This window comes from Centroberyx gerrardi, chromosome 23 (genome assembly GCF_048128805.1).
Source record: "Centroberyx gerrardi isolate f3 chromosome 23, fCenGer3.hap1.cur.20231027, whole genome shotgun sequence".
NCBI classification, from domain to species: Eukaryota; Metazoa; Chordata; class Actinopteri; order Beryciformes; family Berycidae; genus Centroberyx; species Centroberyx gerrardi.
Genome location: NC_136019.1, coordinates 11,321,745 through 11,338,387, shown reverse-complemented (window position 1 = coordinate 11,338,387; position 16,643 = coordinate 11,321,745). Strand labels below are relative to the sequence as shown.

The 16,643-nt window shown below is 42.2% G+C and overlaps 2 protein-coding genes across 3 annotated transcripts; both read right to left on the bottom strand.

Annotated features, from left to right (window-relative positions):
* Positions 1-285: 285 nt before the first annotated feature.
* Positions 286-7,902, bottom strand: LOC139911471 (carboxypeptidase Z-like). 2 transcript variants are annotated; one of them, XM_078291859.1, is made up of 11 exons: positions 7,756-7,902; positions 7,217-7,246; positions 6,043-6,417; positions 3,758-3,985; positions 3,428-3,657; positions 2,789-2,950; positions 2,484-2,642; positions 1,991-2,123; positions 1,598-1,737; positions 1,269-1,368; positions 286-1,012 (listed from the first exon to the last, which is right to left on the bottom strand). In XM_078291859.1, exons 1-11 carry the CDS (start codon positions 7,862-7,864, stop codon positions 660-662), a joined length of 2,019 nt encoding a protein of 672 aa, XP_078147985.1. In that variant the 5' UTR covers positions 7,865-7,902; the 3' UTR covers positions 286-659. The 2 variants fall into 2 exon arrangements, with proteins under 2 accessions (XP_078147985.1, XP_078147986.1); XM_078291860.1 differs by having other exon boundaries at positions 3,758-3,982.
* Positions 7,903-13,257: 5,355 nt separating this feature from the next.
* Positions 13,258-15,670, bottom strand: gpr78b (G protein-coupled receptor 78b). The gene is made up of 3 exons (XM_071899022.1): positions 15,003-15,670; positions 14,746-14,859; positions 13,258-13,495 (listed from the first exon to the last, which is right to left on the bottom strand). The coding sequence occupies exons 1-3, from the start codon at positions 15,668-15,670 to the stop codon at positions 13,258-13,260; spliced, it is 1,020 nt and encodes a 339-aa protein (XP_071755123.1).
* Positions 15,671-16,643: the final 973 nt, after the last annotated feature.

Here is a 16,643-nt window from a genome sequence, read left to right as displayed (position 1 = left end):
CATGACAGACCTGCACAGGAGTATTTCTGCTCATTTTATAGGTCTGTTAAATAGATTCCATGGTTTCTAAAAGTAACTTGGACGAGAAGTAGAATCAGCCTGCCCCTTAGTGGCCATTTTGTTTCATTACCACCTTCCAGCCAGCACTGAAAGTGGGTCATTTTGAATAAAACATATCTGAGTTTTCTGAGTTTTTCAGTTTCATTACAGGAGATTTATATTGACAAGTGAGGTTAGATTTAGTTTAAAAGAAATTGTGACTATATACACCAATAACTGTATTGACAGTGAACACAAGTTCTTTATTTATGCTGAGTTGTAAATACAAATATAAGTCTTTAACATTCTTGTATTTCATCATGGTCATAAAGTGAAGCAGTGTGATTGTCAAGGCAAAGGCTTGTAGATTGCCCACAGTGAAAAAAGGCGGCTTACTCAAGACTGTGGCTTACTGCAGCTTGCATGATGTTATCATGAACTTGGCACAAAACACAGCATATAATAGGAAAAATTGTAAAAGCTAACTTGATGGCCAGCCAACTAGCTTTTCCACTTTTCTGCTGTGTAACGCCAACAATAAACAGCATGTGATTTAAATGATAGCCTGGCTTGTGTGTATACTGAGGGAAGAGTAACTGCTCTTTGACTTCTCTGAAGCTCTAATAGTGTCTGAGCAGCCAGGTGGGGGCGGCGCCTCCCGAGCTGACAAAGTAGTTCCACCACCAGGGCTTCTCCGTCCTTTCCTCCCGGTTCTGAACCACTTCAGCCGTGGAGTAGCGCTCAAACTGATTGTAAGGGTCAAAGCGCTCGTAGGTGCCCATAGACGGGATGGTGTAGTCGTCCTCCATGTCGGGCTCCAGCACAGCTTTCTGCAACACAAAGTCCACTCGGCCGGCTTTATTCATGTGAGCGGGCAGGTAGACTTTCTTCATAGCTCTGGTGTAGCCTGGGGCCGAGGCTGTCAGGATGTGGATGCCAGGGGTGAGAAGGCGCCAGTAGTCTCCATTTGCAGCTGGGGAGGAAGGGAGAGGCTGTGTGTTGGACTTACAGGTCACAGGCCTATCTTATTTAATTGGACCGCACTGTTTTTCCACTCAAAACAAAGTTCTCACATTGCCCATAGTGTACTGATATGACAGGACTTGGCACTGAACCAGACATTGGACTAGAAAACAAACCTAGGCTCATAGCTTTCACTCACCTAATACCTTAAAAACAAACAAGCATTCCTCTGCAAAAATGGCACAATTTGTTGCTGATGTTATTACCTGTGGTAATGTCATGCCTTATTCCTCTGACTGATACTGTTGCCCCTTTGATTCCGTTTCCATCCTCATCTTTTACTAAGCCTTTGATACCACGATGGGCCTGGGGAACAACACCACACAAGACAAGTCATTTACAAACAAGTCATTTCATTTGCATATACTACAGTTAAGAATTAAACGCAGACAAAACACTACTTTACCATCTAATACCAACTACAAGGTCAATCAACTCCAGTAATCTATCATCCCATGGTTATGGTTGGGTACCCTCCCAAACTGTGCAGGTTACAGCAAAATGCCTTGAACAGAATATCATGACTTGTTCTTACTGCCTCCATAAATGTGAGTAAAGCCTCCTTGTTTTCGTGCCAGCCTGTATACAGCTCCTCTTCAGCAGGGAATTTATCACAACCCAGCTCCACAGTTACCTCAAAACAGTTGGTGTGGAGATAGTTGAAGTCCTGCATACCTGACCAAATAAAGAAAAATAGTTTGCTTTACACAGGAATCCATGATTCTGACATTTCCCCTTGACTTCCCATAGGCTTTGGCCCATTGCTACTCAGATCTTTGATCAAATGAAGAATAACAGGTCTTAGAGCAGCCTCTAGTGGCACCTTCTACCATTTCACTGGTGTTTTTGAGCCAGTCGGATCTGACAACATAGCAGCATAAATATACAACCCTTGCTGTGGCATGTGGTTCATTTTTTTTTTACTTACCACCTGCAAAGCTGTACCACTGGGCTCCATTAACAATTCCTCCCTGACTGTCGCGAGATGATCCACACCACTCACTGTCATTTGACATCGTTTCATGGGCATTTGCATATGTTCTTGCAAGAAGTTTGAATACCTATGGAGTTAAAACCAATGGATTACTTTGCTGGTGAAGAACATTAAACTTTAATTAAGTCAGGTACTTACATTGTCAGTTTAAAGCTATTCATTATGGTTTTCATGACAGATTATCAAAGAAAGCATTCAGGAAGAACTGCCTTTTGAAGAGCAATCCTGATAAATTACTGATGACCTGTTTACTTTTGCACAATTATTTATTACTTGGTTTCATATCACCTAATTCATGAATAGTCAATTGTTTTCCTAGAGCCAATAATAAAGCCACATGCAGACATCAAATCCATACATAGAAACAGACACCAGACTAGATATTCTGTAAACATTAGTGTTATGTGATTGCAAGGAACCTGTTGACCTGATCGTCTGGCGTGGAGGAGAACATGTTGCGTTCCAGAGGGTGTTTGGAGAGATCGTAGGGGTACGACACCACCAGGTCCCCACCGTGGAAGTTAGCCGAGAGCACAAATGGGATGGAGCGTATCCATTTCATGACAGCATAGGTTTCTGGTGCAACCTGAATTGCAGCATTAAGACTTATTCAGACAGAAGTCCAGACGATGAAAATAAAACGACAAATGGCTTCCTCAAGGATGTCACCCATTAGGCCATAAACTATCATTACTGACAGAGGACATATATGGAGAAGGATTCATACTGTACCTTACCAAACCAGTAATAGTCTGGGATTGGGATGTGGTCGGTGCGGTGGCCCTTGTGTCTGCGTCGGCTGTAAGCAATGGATGTCAAATCGGGAAAGTTTCTGTTCAGGTCAATGTTCTGGGCGTTGGTTCGGCCAATGTTCCAGGTGTCATATCTGGGGCTCTGTGGAATTCACAGGTTTGATAGGTTAGATTAGGTTTGATAATTACATATATATGTTTATGAAATTAGCAAAAGATTTAGGACAATATTAATGAAACAATATCATCAAAACAGTTGGATTTCAGATATCAAAACCACCAAGTGCTGGAATTTTCTTGTTGCTGCATCATAACAGCAAATTACAGTGCATCACATTTTGTAACATTTCATATTCTGAAAAACCTTGGCACTTGTATTTCAACTTGTATTTCAAGGTATTTAATGTAAACAAGTGCGGATATCTGTTTCAACATTCTCTTTAACTTGAACATTTCATACGGATGTTTTGGATTATTAAGGTACTGGGAAAATTCTTCAAGTTTGGTTGGTTTTCCAATTTGGCAGTGTATTAGAAATAGACAGAGATAGCTGAAACGGTACAGCAAATGTCGCCTTATTCTTTTTTTTTTTTTATGTGTACGACTGTGGAAAACTGACCTCCTCGTCATCGGCGTAGTTACTGTCCTGGACCCCGGAAGCAGCCATCTCGTAGCCGTCGGGGTTCATGGAGGGCAGAATGTGGATGCGGGTGGTGTTGATGAGAGTCTGGATGCGCTCGTTCCCCAGAAGATACTCCGAACACAGGTACTGGACCAAGTAGATCAGCAGCTGGCGGCCCATGACTTCATTTCCATGCATGTTGCCAATGTACTTTACCTCTGGTTCAACTACAGAGGGACACATTCAACTGATTCTTATTATAAAGTCCCTTCGTTTCCTTAATAACCAAAAAGCTGCTGAATTCACAGTTTAAAAAGTATTACTTACGCAGCTCATGTTCACCGGGATTGTTGGAGAACTCGATCACGAGCAGATCCTTGCCCTCCATACTGCGGCCGATGCTGTAGGTAGTGGCAATGTCGGAGCATCGAGCCTCCGTCTTCTTCATGATATTGATCATCTGAGCGTTGGAGTGATAGGTGAACTGGATCATGGTGGAGGGCTCCTCAACAGGAACGCTAGCAGTGCTTTCAATGGCTTCCATCTCTTGCTCTGCTGTAAAGAATTATATGGCATAATTTATCCCTTTTGCACAGCATTCTTTAGGCTCCAACACTGACAGACAGCAGTCCACATTTTAAGGTCGTGCATCAATAAAATGAGAATGCTGTCTCCGTTCTTGTAGGCTGGCCAGGCTATAAATAGGCTGATGTGAGAGTCTGGTATGTACAGCAGAAACCGATAAGAAAATGTGTGGAAAGTATGTGGGACACTTACTTCAGCTAATACATTAGACTATTTAACCTGCTGATGCCCCCATTTTTACATTCACACCCGTTTTTTACACCTGTAAAAATATTTAATAGCTCCAAAACCATATGGACCACATATTAAACCTTGGTACTGCCACATTTAAAAGACCTATAAGATTGTATCTGTCTATCATAAACCCTGGGAATTAAGTGTGGCTGCCATACTCCTTAGCTTCTTCTGAACCACATTTACATGTGGTAAGGTGGAAAAAATGACCATATTGTGGTTAGACCCACTTTTCACTCACTTCCCTTTATCATACATACATACTCTATGGCACCCCTGGGTATATAAATGCTTCTAGTTTCTTGGATTCTAATATCTAATTTGTCAACTTGAAATTTGTAGTCACCAGATAAGAAATGAAGTGGCTGAAGTCAAATAAAGTCAAAACAGCAACAAGGACATCAGTTTGAAATTAATATGAGTATGGGAATAATTATCCAGGCCCAAGGTGTTGCCAGACATCTGAACCAAATTCTGCTTGGGGAAAAACTGTTTCACACAACACTAAAAGAGTGTTGCACTGTTACAGTGGTGCAGATTAAGTCAATGTACTTCTTTTCACTGACTGACTTTTAGTATCTTAAAGACTTTTATGATCATACAACCTTTTTTCCACGCTTAAATGACGAGGCTAAATGTTCAAATCAGTTCCTTCTGCGGAGAGCTTACTGCCATGTTTCAGCTCTCACATGGCTCACACATGATGCCGTCAAAGTTATGAGGGGGGGCAGAATAGCATTTTTTGGTCTGTTTTGGAAACCTAATGTTCACTTTTCAAGAGTTTATATAGCTTTTAGAGGTTCCGCCGAATACATTGTCAAACAAAGTACACTTTATGGGCAAACCTAAGAAAATGTTTAAAAAGGTACTGGAGAAATGAAAACACGTGAAAATAACCACAGGACAAGAGAAAATGAGGGTTTATGTGAGAAAGGAGGCATTCCCATTGACCAATAATAATTTAAGTGCATTTTGAGGCGCACCACATGAGCATGTGTGCAAACCAGATGACTGCTGAAAATCTGCTAAGAAACAGAAGGCTCTCTTGAAAGTAAAGACTGCTGACACTGAGTGATAATTTTATTCACAACACCCCATAATGTCCAAACTCATGCAGGTCAGGTGAACCGAAGACTCTAAATTGCCAGTAGGCATTTGTGTGTAGTACGGTATATGATGTAGTATATGATGTGTATGTAGTATGTATATGATGTAGTATATGATGTGTATGTAGTATGTATATGATGTAGTATATGATGTGTATGTAGTATGTATATGATGTAGTATGGTATATGACATGTATATGATGGTATGTTAAGCCCTTTGAGACATGCTTGTGATAAAGGGCTATATAAGTAAACATGACTTGACTTGTCTTTGCAAGCTAATATCTCAAAATATTATTAAAGTGTTTTATAGTAGTATATTACTTCGGACATGTCATATCAGTCACAGTCAACATTAAAGGTCCTATGAAATGGCATCTTTACTTCTCTGATTTGATGTATTTCCTTCTGAAACAGGATGTTGGGGCGGGACATAACACAGTGATGGATCATTCAAAAGTCTAAACCAATGGAATATCAGTCTGGGAGAGAAAGGCAGTTTTATTTGATGGGAGGGGTCGAGGGGAGAGATTGTTCAAACATATGTGATGATTTTATTGGTCGTAATTTATTTTTACGCCTACTGGTGCAGCACGAGGTCACCATTAAAGAGTGATGGGAGTTAATTTCATGGGGGCTTTAAGGACAGGGTCACCATACCAGTGACATAGCACCTGCAGTCCTTACCTCTGAGGCCCTCCAGGGGGTCGTAACAGCCCTCTTGGTCACTGACGAAGAAACGATCGCAGTCCAGGAAGTAGGGCCAGGCCATGTCTATTCCATCAAAAGCGTGGGCGCAGCTCTTACGCACCGCCTCGCAGGTGCTGCGGCAGGGCTTCAGCACCCGGTCCTTCTCGCAGCGCGGGGCCAGCACCGAGCAGCCCAGCATGCGGATGTCCGGGGTGCACTCTCCGCCGAGCAGAGACTCCACCACGCTCAGCAGGAGGTACTCGGTGCCCAGCTCGGCCTCTTCGCGGGTCCTGTGGCCGACGATGTTGGGGAACATGGTCTGGGTGTAAGCCATGTCATCGCAGTAGGACAGCAACATGTCTGTGCATTTGGCTGGGAGTAAAAAAAGGCAGTTCAGAGAGATATGTGGTGAGCTAAGTAACAAGGTTTAACAGAGATACTACCAAGCAACAAGAAGACCTTTTGGAAATTAACCTGATTGCACAGGTTGTTCAGCAAATGCATGATGAAGTGCAGTGAACATTAAAGAAACAGTTCTTTACAGTACTTTTAAATAACAACCAATATCAATCTAAACTTTATCAATCACATTTTCAGGGATCAAAGTATGTTTCACCATCTCTCGAGCATTTAATCATGAGCCTCGCTGTACTGTCTTCAATCATCGAGTCCCAAATATTTCTATTATCTCTGGAAATTAGAATTTTAATATTTCATACTGCCATTGATCATCTAAAAATACACCTGATGGGTTTATGGCCGTTGGGCCAGATTCCATTAAGACTTCACCCAGTGTGACTTATGATCTCATCCTTTTTGTTGTGAAAAACACTGCCTCAAATCAAATCCACAGGCATGAACAGACTGAAGCATGTAACGCAGTTGACTTCTCGGGTAGGGTGAGGCGATTTTACAGCCCGGTCTTCTTCTGACGTCATAGCAGCAAGGGCCAATGCATCGGTGGTAAAAGTCAGATTTTATAGTCAGTGATTTACAACTGTCATCAAAACATCATTAGTTATGGGCTGAAACTGTCACAGGTGAGAAGACCTACATTCAAAGATAATAATTTCTCAAGTCAAAACAGTTAATAGAAGTAATCAGCTACATCATGATGCCAAACAGTTCATGTATATAACACCATTCTTCCTCCAAACTGAGGAATACTCACGTTTATCTTCAACTGTTGGCTTGCATCGTCCTGCAGGACACATCAGTATGTTAGTAACTGTCATGTGGCAGACACTAGATGGCACAATGGCTTCTGTAAATGTTTTACTGTGGCCTACAAGAAAGTGTGCTGATAAACCTCTAGCTCCAACAGCTCCCCGAAATGCCTGTCTGTCAGTAAAGTCTCATTAATGCCTGTCTGTTAATAAAGTCTCATTAATTCCCAAGATGTTTGGGATTTTTCACGGGATTATAACTCCTTACCATGAAGGCTGAAAAGCATGCTTTCATCTAAAAGGCATGCTATAGGCTACTGCATCCTAGTTATATTAACATCAAGTTTGTACCTTTACATTTCTACAAGATGGATTACACACCTTCAATAAACTTTCTTCAATAAACCTTAGTGTATGAAAGTAGGCTGTTGTATCCGGAAAAGTTATGTAGCCCTCAGCCTGCAAATCAAAAGATGTCTTGTCTAATTTCTGCAGCAGGTCCTCATGCACGTTTAAGTATTCATATGAAGCTGAGAAACTTTACCTAGGAATTCGTGTCCTGGGTCACATCGCGGAGGAGCGCACCAACCAAGAGTCAGCAACTGCAGCAGGAACAGCAAAATATTGCTCCTTTTCCGCGATTTATATCCCATTTTGATGCGGCACCTCACACACCCTCTGGCTGCGTTGAATTTCCCAAGCCTGCAGAAACTCCCCAGAACTTCCCCGAAAGCGACTTTATTACACGCATTACGGTCAACTATCAAATTACAGAGGAAATGGCTCCGAGGTGAAGCATCCATGGAGTATTAGGGAAGCATCTGACAGCAGGAGAAGGTGCATGCAGATTTTAGTGAAAACGGCGATAATTTACGTTAAAATATTAATATCAAGTTGGCAGTACACAAGCATACACATCTCTCTCTCTCACCTTTAGGGTTTTGAACTTTTTTGTCATTAAGGTTTTGTTGGCATGCATTGTAATTCTTAAAAAAAAATATGGAAAGGAAATCAAAATGCCACCTTCCTTTACTTCGGTCCAGTATGCACTCTGCCCCGGACCTTGTTTGACCAACAGCTAACGTTACACCTGCAGGAGCATTTTATATAGAAAGCATACATCCATGATTTAGTCTGGTGGAAGACCAGCGCGTCGTCATATTGAGGCCCGCTGGTGAACCAACATGAACACATGAAAAACTTTGTATGAGTCAGTTTAAGCGATTTTATGACTTTTTGAGATAATAAAGTGTTATCAGATTAGTGTTAAGAAAAATAGCAGCTGTAGCCAAAGTTTAGGAAAGTAACGTTACTGTCATGCTAGCACATTCCTCGTTACAAATCTTGCTAGCTAGTTAGCTGGGCTAGGTACCGCTTGGTGAATCAACAGGTGTGTAATCTTTGATGCTTCTTTTGTGTTGCTAGGCAACGGAAGCAGTAGATGATATTATTGCATGCTAGCAATCTTTCAGACATTTATTTCTCTAAAGTTGAGTAAGATTTGTGTTCCGTGGTTAACAAGCTTATATTTGGAAAGCTACACCTGCTTCAAAATACTCACCAGATATGAACTGATCTAAGCAGAACCTGCTGTGTGCTTTGACGTCTTCTTTGCCATTAGCTAATTGAGGCTACCCTCTTGTTCTTTCTGATAATTTTTGTAAGTCTTTAAAATTGATTTTCCTGCTTTATTAGAACAGCAAGCACACAACAAAAGTTGACCATGGTGTTTGCAATGTTGACAGAAGTCGGACTAGGCAGTTACGCTGGAACTACGTGGTGGTCTTCCAACATGGCCGCTAGGGGGCCCACTAGTTTAACTGTAGGCCTACTGACCATCCAATAAGCAGCATCATGTCGTTACTCAGTTTGTAGTCTGGTGTAATGGTAGCTTGTTCAGAAATAAATAAGTAAATAATAAAAAACCTAGGAGCTAGTCACAGCAAATACATGTAGCCTATTGTTTTTGTCTTGCCTACAACTGAGTTTAACTCATGTTACTAAATACAATCTTCTCTCCTGTAGGCTGAGTATATCTGAATTAACATAATGGGTAGCTTGATTCTGTACCATGCAGGCCGGCAGGACGCGTGGGTTCAAGACTGGGTGGGGTGTCTTGAGAGCGAGCTCGGCCCTCTGGCTGGGTTTCTGCTCTAATGAGTGGAGTGATTGGAGGGTGGTGGGAGCAGGAGCTGAAGTCTCTCATCAGGTAGAAATACTATCCTTCGGCAAACTCAGGAATATGAATTAGATCTTTAATGTGGCCATTTATTATGCTGATAGACTGTTGTGCGGCCCAGAAATTGGATGGGCATGACGCTTCATGTCCTAGGAGAGATGACCCCCCCTATGGGAGACATCCATGGACAAATACTTACAGAGACTGACTGTGAACTCACATACAGATCTTCCTGCATGGTAGAGAAGGACAATTGTAGACTGTGGGTGTAATAATTAATAACCTAAAAGGATCCTGTTAGAGAGTGACTATATGATCATCGGCCTGATGGAGAACAGAAGGGGCATTTATCTGTGAACACGGCTGAATCAATGTAGAAATTAGTGTGTACATCCATTTACTCTAGAAGAAAGAGGCCAATGTATGGTTAAAAATGTTCAATCTACAGTAGGGCAGGGCAATACGGACAAAATTAATATTACGATAATCATAAGAAATTGTTTCGATCTGCTTACATTTGCAAAATCATGTGTTAAATTTATGTTCATGAGATTGAACTGCACAGTAATATACAATAAAACTCTTATTTTCAAATAATATTCCCTAGTTTGTTTCTGATCTCATTTTGTTAGAGATATGAATCTCTAACGAAATGAGAGATTTTTATCGACCAGCTCTAATCTACAGGTGAGGAAATTCAGGCCAATGGGTCCATTTGAAGCAATAAATTAGAACACAGAGTTGATAAAGTGACAAATGCCTTGAAATAGGAGCAATGATCATAATACAGGATAATCCACAAAGATGGTATTTTGCTCCTAAAACTCCTAAACTCCTAAAGAAGATGGTAAAAAGACAGACAGAAGAAGCAAGTGTAGCAAACAGGCAGCTTTTTCATTTACTCTTCATGGGAGAAGATCACAGTTTAGCTCTAAGTGTCACACTTATTGTAGTGCCATTCATTAAATGTTTGTAATGCTTGGAAAATTACCTTACTGTTCATTTTTTCTCTGTTCTTTGTAAAATTTGTTACTTTTTGACCTCCTTTTTTATTATTCTGGTCATATTTGTCTGACACGGATAATCAGTTATTGTTTCCAGAATTAGATTTTTCATCAAACTTACAATTTTGAGAGGACATTCACCTCCTTGCAACATCTTAATACTCTTGTATGAGAAACCACTTTCCCATTGCCCTTCTCACAGTGAATTGAAGTGCTTGAAGGGTTGGAGGTGGATACCTACAGTATGATGGTGTAGTATCTGCAGGCTGGGTCTAGTCCCTGCAAGGCAAACTAATGTATCTTTAAATCCTCCTCAGGCTGAACCAGAAGTCTTTAACTTAATCTGCGTGTCGGAGGAGTCAGGAGCCACTGCAGGCGTCGTGGTGCACTGGAGGTTTGTAGGGACTCAACACAGCAAATATATGACAGGGGTGTTAATATATAAATGGTATTATCATCCCACCACAGTATATCCAGTTGTACTTATCAGTTTGTAACTCACTCAGTTTACAGTGAGCTCTCCAGTTAGGAGTCTGTAAACTGCACAACAGCACAAGGTGGCCTACTTATGGTTTCAAAACTGGGTCGACTCTCACTTCAAGAGGAAGCTATTGTCCTAACGGCTCCTGTAAAATAAGTGTTAGAAATACATTTTCCGTTTGAGCAATTTTAATCACCAATTTCTCCTTTATTATTTTAGCATGAACTGCTTGAATTCAGAGGTGTTGGGGTAGGGGTTAGCCAAAAAAGGAACAAAAGTCAAGAGAAATTCCTTTATGCTGCAGATAATTGCTATTCTGCTTCCATGCATCATATTAAGAATGCAAGATGGAGTCATTTCTGGGTCAGAATAAATCAGAACCACTAACTGGCTGAAATGATCTTTGACCCGTCTCTTTAATTGCGCTCGGCAATAATGTTTCTGAAACAGAAATTGTTCATGTGACAACTGCTGTCAGTTTTCATGCTGCACATGATCTGCAGTGTAATTAGGCACACTAGGCAGATAGAAGGAAAACAATGTGATGCAGTAACGGGTGTAGCTGGTGGTGAAAGGAGCTCAAATGTGTAATGGGCTATGTTTCTGTTCAGGTATACTCTCCTTCCAAAATGATCTAATTCATCTTCTTCAACTTTCTCTTTAACTTTCTTTCAGATATTGAAATTGGCCTTATATTTCTTTACAAGTCATCTTTCCCATACAAAATGTCCTCTCAGTACCTTAAATATGTTTTGCATCATTTGAGTGGGAGACCTGCTACTATTTTAGTGTCCAAGACTTTTAGCATGTCCTCTTTTTGTTGGATGAATTTAGTCTGTAAACTTACAAATTTAATCATGAAATGAAATATGATATTATCTAATGATGTTATCTCGATTCAGTGGCATTAAGGTGAAGCTGAAAACATGAATATTTTTTAATGATTTTTATAATTGACAGCTTTTATTGCACATATTCCACTAATAGCTAATCACACTGCCAAAGAACAGCAAGTGGCTTACAGGAAGAAAAATACATGTGCGTAAAGTACATCTAAAGAAACAGGTTTTTTTAATAAAGCAACTATCTCGATTATTATAGTATTGAACAGCCAAAAAAGTCACATATTTAAATCTGGCACAAACACAAAACGGTGTGTTTAAAGCACTTTGAAAACATTCTTATGCTACATCACATTGCTCCCATTTGAAGAAAATTATCTAAATAATCAAATCAGTTGTTCCTGTACAGTGCAAAATATAGAACATCATGTAAATATCCATACAAACGTTTTCTTCAGTCAACTGGCAAAATAAAGTACAGTTGTACAAATGCATTTCAGTCAAAAGTGGGCTATCTCTAGCACATTCAGTAACAACTCACGCTTTAATAACATGGTATAAATGTCATTTGCCTTTGGCTCCTGTAACTAAAGTAGCTCTGAGAGAATTATACAAAGTGCATCAATATTCAGTGATTGACATGACATTGTGAACAACTGCAAAGTAGTCTAACACGGTCAATACAGGGACATGGCGATCACGTGCAGCACTTGAGTTTCCACACCTGTACTCCCATTCACTGAAAGTACGTTATCCAGATGTGATTTGAAGTGCAGCGGCATCATCCAGCGACTGACAGCCGGCTCGACCAATACACTTTCACATCTTCGCCTCTCCGCCTATCGACCGCGAGCCTCCCACTCCGTCCCTGAAAGGTCACTACATGTGGATTTGTCGATATCGTTACAAAGTGGTTGGTACAGTACAAAAGACCACTTTATACATGTCTCTTATTTCCTGCTGAAGTGGGGAGGGGAGGGGAGGGGGGGGGGGGTACAGTACGGTCTCCAGCGGTGTGGTCCTTCAGTTTACGATTCATCTGAGCCCATGACTTATTCAATGAAACTGATTCATTTGATCTAGGCTGTGTGTGTGTGTGTGTGTGTGTGTGTGTGTGTGTGTGTAGCGTCACCGATGAATCATGGATCCCTTGTTTACCAATACTGTCTGAAGCCAGCGTCTCATCATTGTCCCCATCACTCCCTATCTGTCTCGCCCCTCTTCTTCTTCCTCTCTTTCCTCATTCATTCTCTCCCTCATTACTGTCTTTTCATTCGTCTCCACCCACCGTCTTTCCTGCTCTCGCTTCCCCTCCCCCCCCCTCCCTCCACCCCCACAATCTGTCCCCCCTATCTGCTCTCTTTTTCCTCCTAACAATATCCTGTCCTCTCCATCTCTCTCCTCGCTCTCTCTCTCTCTCTCTCTCTCCCCTTTCTATACCCAGCTCATTCTTTTTCCTTCCTTCCTCCTCCCACCCTCTTCCAGAGAGGCAACCTTTATTTTTGGCCGTAGTGTATCTGTCATGTCCGCGCATTTGCCATTAACTGATCCTCTGGAGACAGTAGTCGTTCTCGGTGTCTAAGGAGCTGTTGTGGCCAGATGAGGGGTACAGGTCACGACGGAGCAGCCGGTTGACGACAGTAACCAGGACCTTCTTGTACTGCTGACGTAGGAGGGAGTAGGCGAAGGGGTCGGACGCGGCCTTGCTGTATGTCAGGCACTTACTGATGATTCCCCAGTGGCGGTTGATGCCCACGAAGGGAAGGAGCTCGGCCAACCTGGAGGGGGTGGGAGAGGGGCGGCAGCAAAAACATGACTACATAAAACCCCATTTTATTCAAAGTCATGGCTTTTTTTCTTCAGTTTTCCAAATGTTATTGTGTGATGATTGGATGAGGTTTCCACTGTAAATCTTATTTTAAAACTAGCAAACTGAGCAATATAATGAAGCAAGAACATACAGTATTCATTATATTCCCATGATGTTACATGCATTTCCTACCAATATGGTGCTTTACCGTATACACAGCTCATTGGCTGTGGCTGTCATTTGATTCTAATCACCTGTTAATTGATTACAATCACCTGTTACTTTCCTACCAAGATGGCTGTATGGTAATGTAACAGAATACTATGAATATAACATGCAATGCAAGCAAAACGCACACAAAGTTTACCACAGGGATTTCTAGAAGAGGAATGGGAAGACTATTACAGTTTCACCGTCAGTAAATGATATGCACAAGGCTAATTAAAACTAGAACAGAGAGCATATGAGCAGAATCCTCATAATTAGATGTTTTGGGCTTCAACAGGTCACTCAGGCTGCTTCCAGTGGGCAGGCTGGTCAGGAGGTTATTCCAATTACTGAGACACTTTTCCTTGTTAATGTGTTTCCTCTCATCCTCCCCATACATACATGCACCACAAACGTCAAGCTGATGGATGATCACCGCCGCAGTGCTGAAACACGTGGCTGACAGCAGTTTTGCGGGCCCTGAAGCATTTCCTCCTTTCTCTGGAAGCAAGCCTTTGTTGTCTGTATCTAGTATTGCCCCTATACACACATGTTTATGTGTGTGCCAGCCACCTGTTCACAGGGCGATGCTGGTGTGTGTGTGTGTGTGTGTGTGTGTGTGTGTGTGTGATCAGAGTCATCTCACGGTTCACCGAAAAGATGAGAATCATAAATTTGTTTGGTGTAGGCTGTTTAAGATGTGGATGAAGATCAGAAACCACAAGGACATACTGTAATCTGATTATGCACTTCACTGGGCTTGCATTTTCCCTTATTCCCTTAGTGATGGCTTCTTTTGGTTCTTTACAGTATAGGACAAAAAAACTAGTATGTTATAATGAGTCTGGATCCTAAGATGAGGTTAAAATAACTCAGTTTGGTTCCCAGACTGAAAAGGTTTAAAAACATCAGCATTTTTATATATATTTTAACCTATTTCACAAGGCATGTGGTTTTATGAGAGTTTGCAGTAAATAAAGTCCTTATTTGCTGAGTATCAATTCGACTTACCTTGTGATAACATAAGGAGCAAAGCAGATGATGAATGAGCCGATGAAGATGCTGATCTTTTTTGTGGCTCTCTGCTTTCTCCTCTTTTGCTCAGCCAAGCATCTTTGTTTCACGCTGAAAACACCAAAGGACTTTTAGTACTATAATACTATAAATTATTAATTGTTTTGTTTCTAAGTGGATATACTAAATTGTAAGGGCTATGAGAAAATATGGCAAAAGATGAGGAATGTATGGCATTAGGTAAAGTGTGCTACCTTGGGTGAATATCGACCAGCAGGAAAAGAGTCTGCATGGTGATAATGTCAATCCTCTTGCAGTGAAACCTTGCCACTTTTAACACCTTCAAGTATGTGAAACACAAGATGAGCAGGGAGAGCATGAAACTAGTGGCGTGGAAAACCACGGTGAAAACTGTAAACTTAATCCTGTCGCCCTCCTCGCTCAGCTGCAAGGTGCAGGACGCGTAAACGTGGCTGTAGTCGACCCAGGAGAAGAGCAGCGCCGTGAGGGAGAAGGTGAGCGAGTGGAGCCAGGAGTAGCACACCATGATCACCGCGTCCTTATAGCGCATCTTGGTGGAGTAACTGAGCGGGAACACCACCGCTATCCACCGGTCTATGCTGAGCGCGGCCATGCTCAACATGGTGTTGGCGGTCAGAAAGGTCTCCAGAAAGCTCACCGTGTGGCAAAGGCAATCCCCAAAAGGCTGCTGGTTTCTGATAATCCCCACCAAGGTCGTCGGCATGTTCAGCACAGTGATAAGTATGTTGCAGAAAGACAAGTTCATGGTGAACACACCGGGCACCTGTCGGCGTATCTCGGTGCTGTGGACGAAACATAGCAGCACCAACAAGTTTGACAACAGCGAGACGACCGCGACCACGACGATGAACAACGCGAAAATAATTTCAGCAAAGTCCATGTCTCACTTGAGAAAGTCCGCTCTCGGGTTACCTGCGCCTGTTGTTGATAATAAGCACTTAAAATCCACCATGGTTACCCGTCGCTCATTTCCTCCGGCAGCTCCCCAATTAAATTAAATCCTCGCTGTCCGCGTCCCGCCGTCCTCTCCAACTTCCCGGAGCGCTGTCCAGCGTGCTGAACCGGAGAGACCGCCACCATCTCTCTCCCCTCAAACTTGCGGATTATCTCCCATCACCATCCGACAAGTGCAGCAGCATGCCTCGCGAAGTGAAATTGGGCGTGTGTGGCATCTCTTTCCGTGGCTACGACCATTTAAACAGCGTGCAGACGGCCCACTCGTGAAGCAAACACAGATAGGGCAGGGGAATGGAGAGGACCTGGGTACAAAGCCGCATGCCTATTAAAATGAATGATCGTTTTTACATATCACGTGAAGAGACAGAAGTCACTGTCAGTGTGGCATGGACACAACTTGTCATATTCACAAACCGACCTACATTTTGCTGGTTCTCACATTTTGGGGTAGCCTACACCTTTTTCTATTTTTGATTTGCCGCGCCTCCGTCGTTTAATTCAATTGCGCAAACTTACGTAAAAATACAATACAAATCAATCACCCCACGTAAGTTATTCACACGCGAGTTTCACGCGTCGTCCGCATTGGTCACACCTCGCTCAAATCAATGTGGAGCTGGAGGCAAAGGGCGCAGGGAAATGCGGGGATGTGCTGCCGGATAATTGGAGACGCGTCTCCCGTGACCAAACGGCACCAGGTGCACACACAGGAGAGGCACATGAGCAAATAGACCCTTTTCCTCAAATTAATTATTTATAGCCCCGGCGGCTACTGTAGATAAGTATTCACGTGTAGTATGATAATTTGTGTCTCGTATGCAAGAAATATAGGCTTGAGATGTGTTATGGTGGAGCTGCAGGTAGAGGCAGAGAGGCAGACTGAAGATGAACTGTGG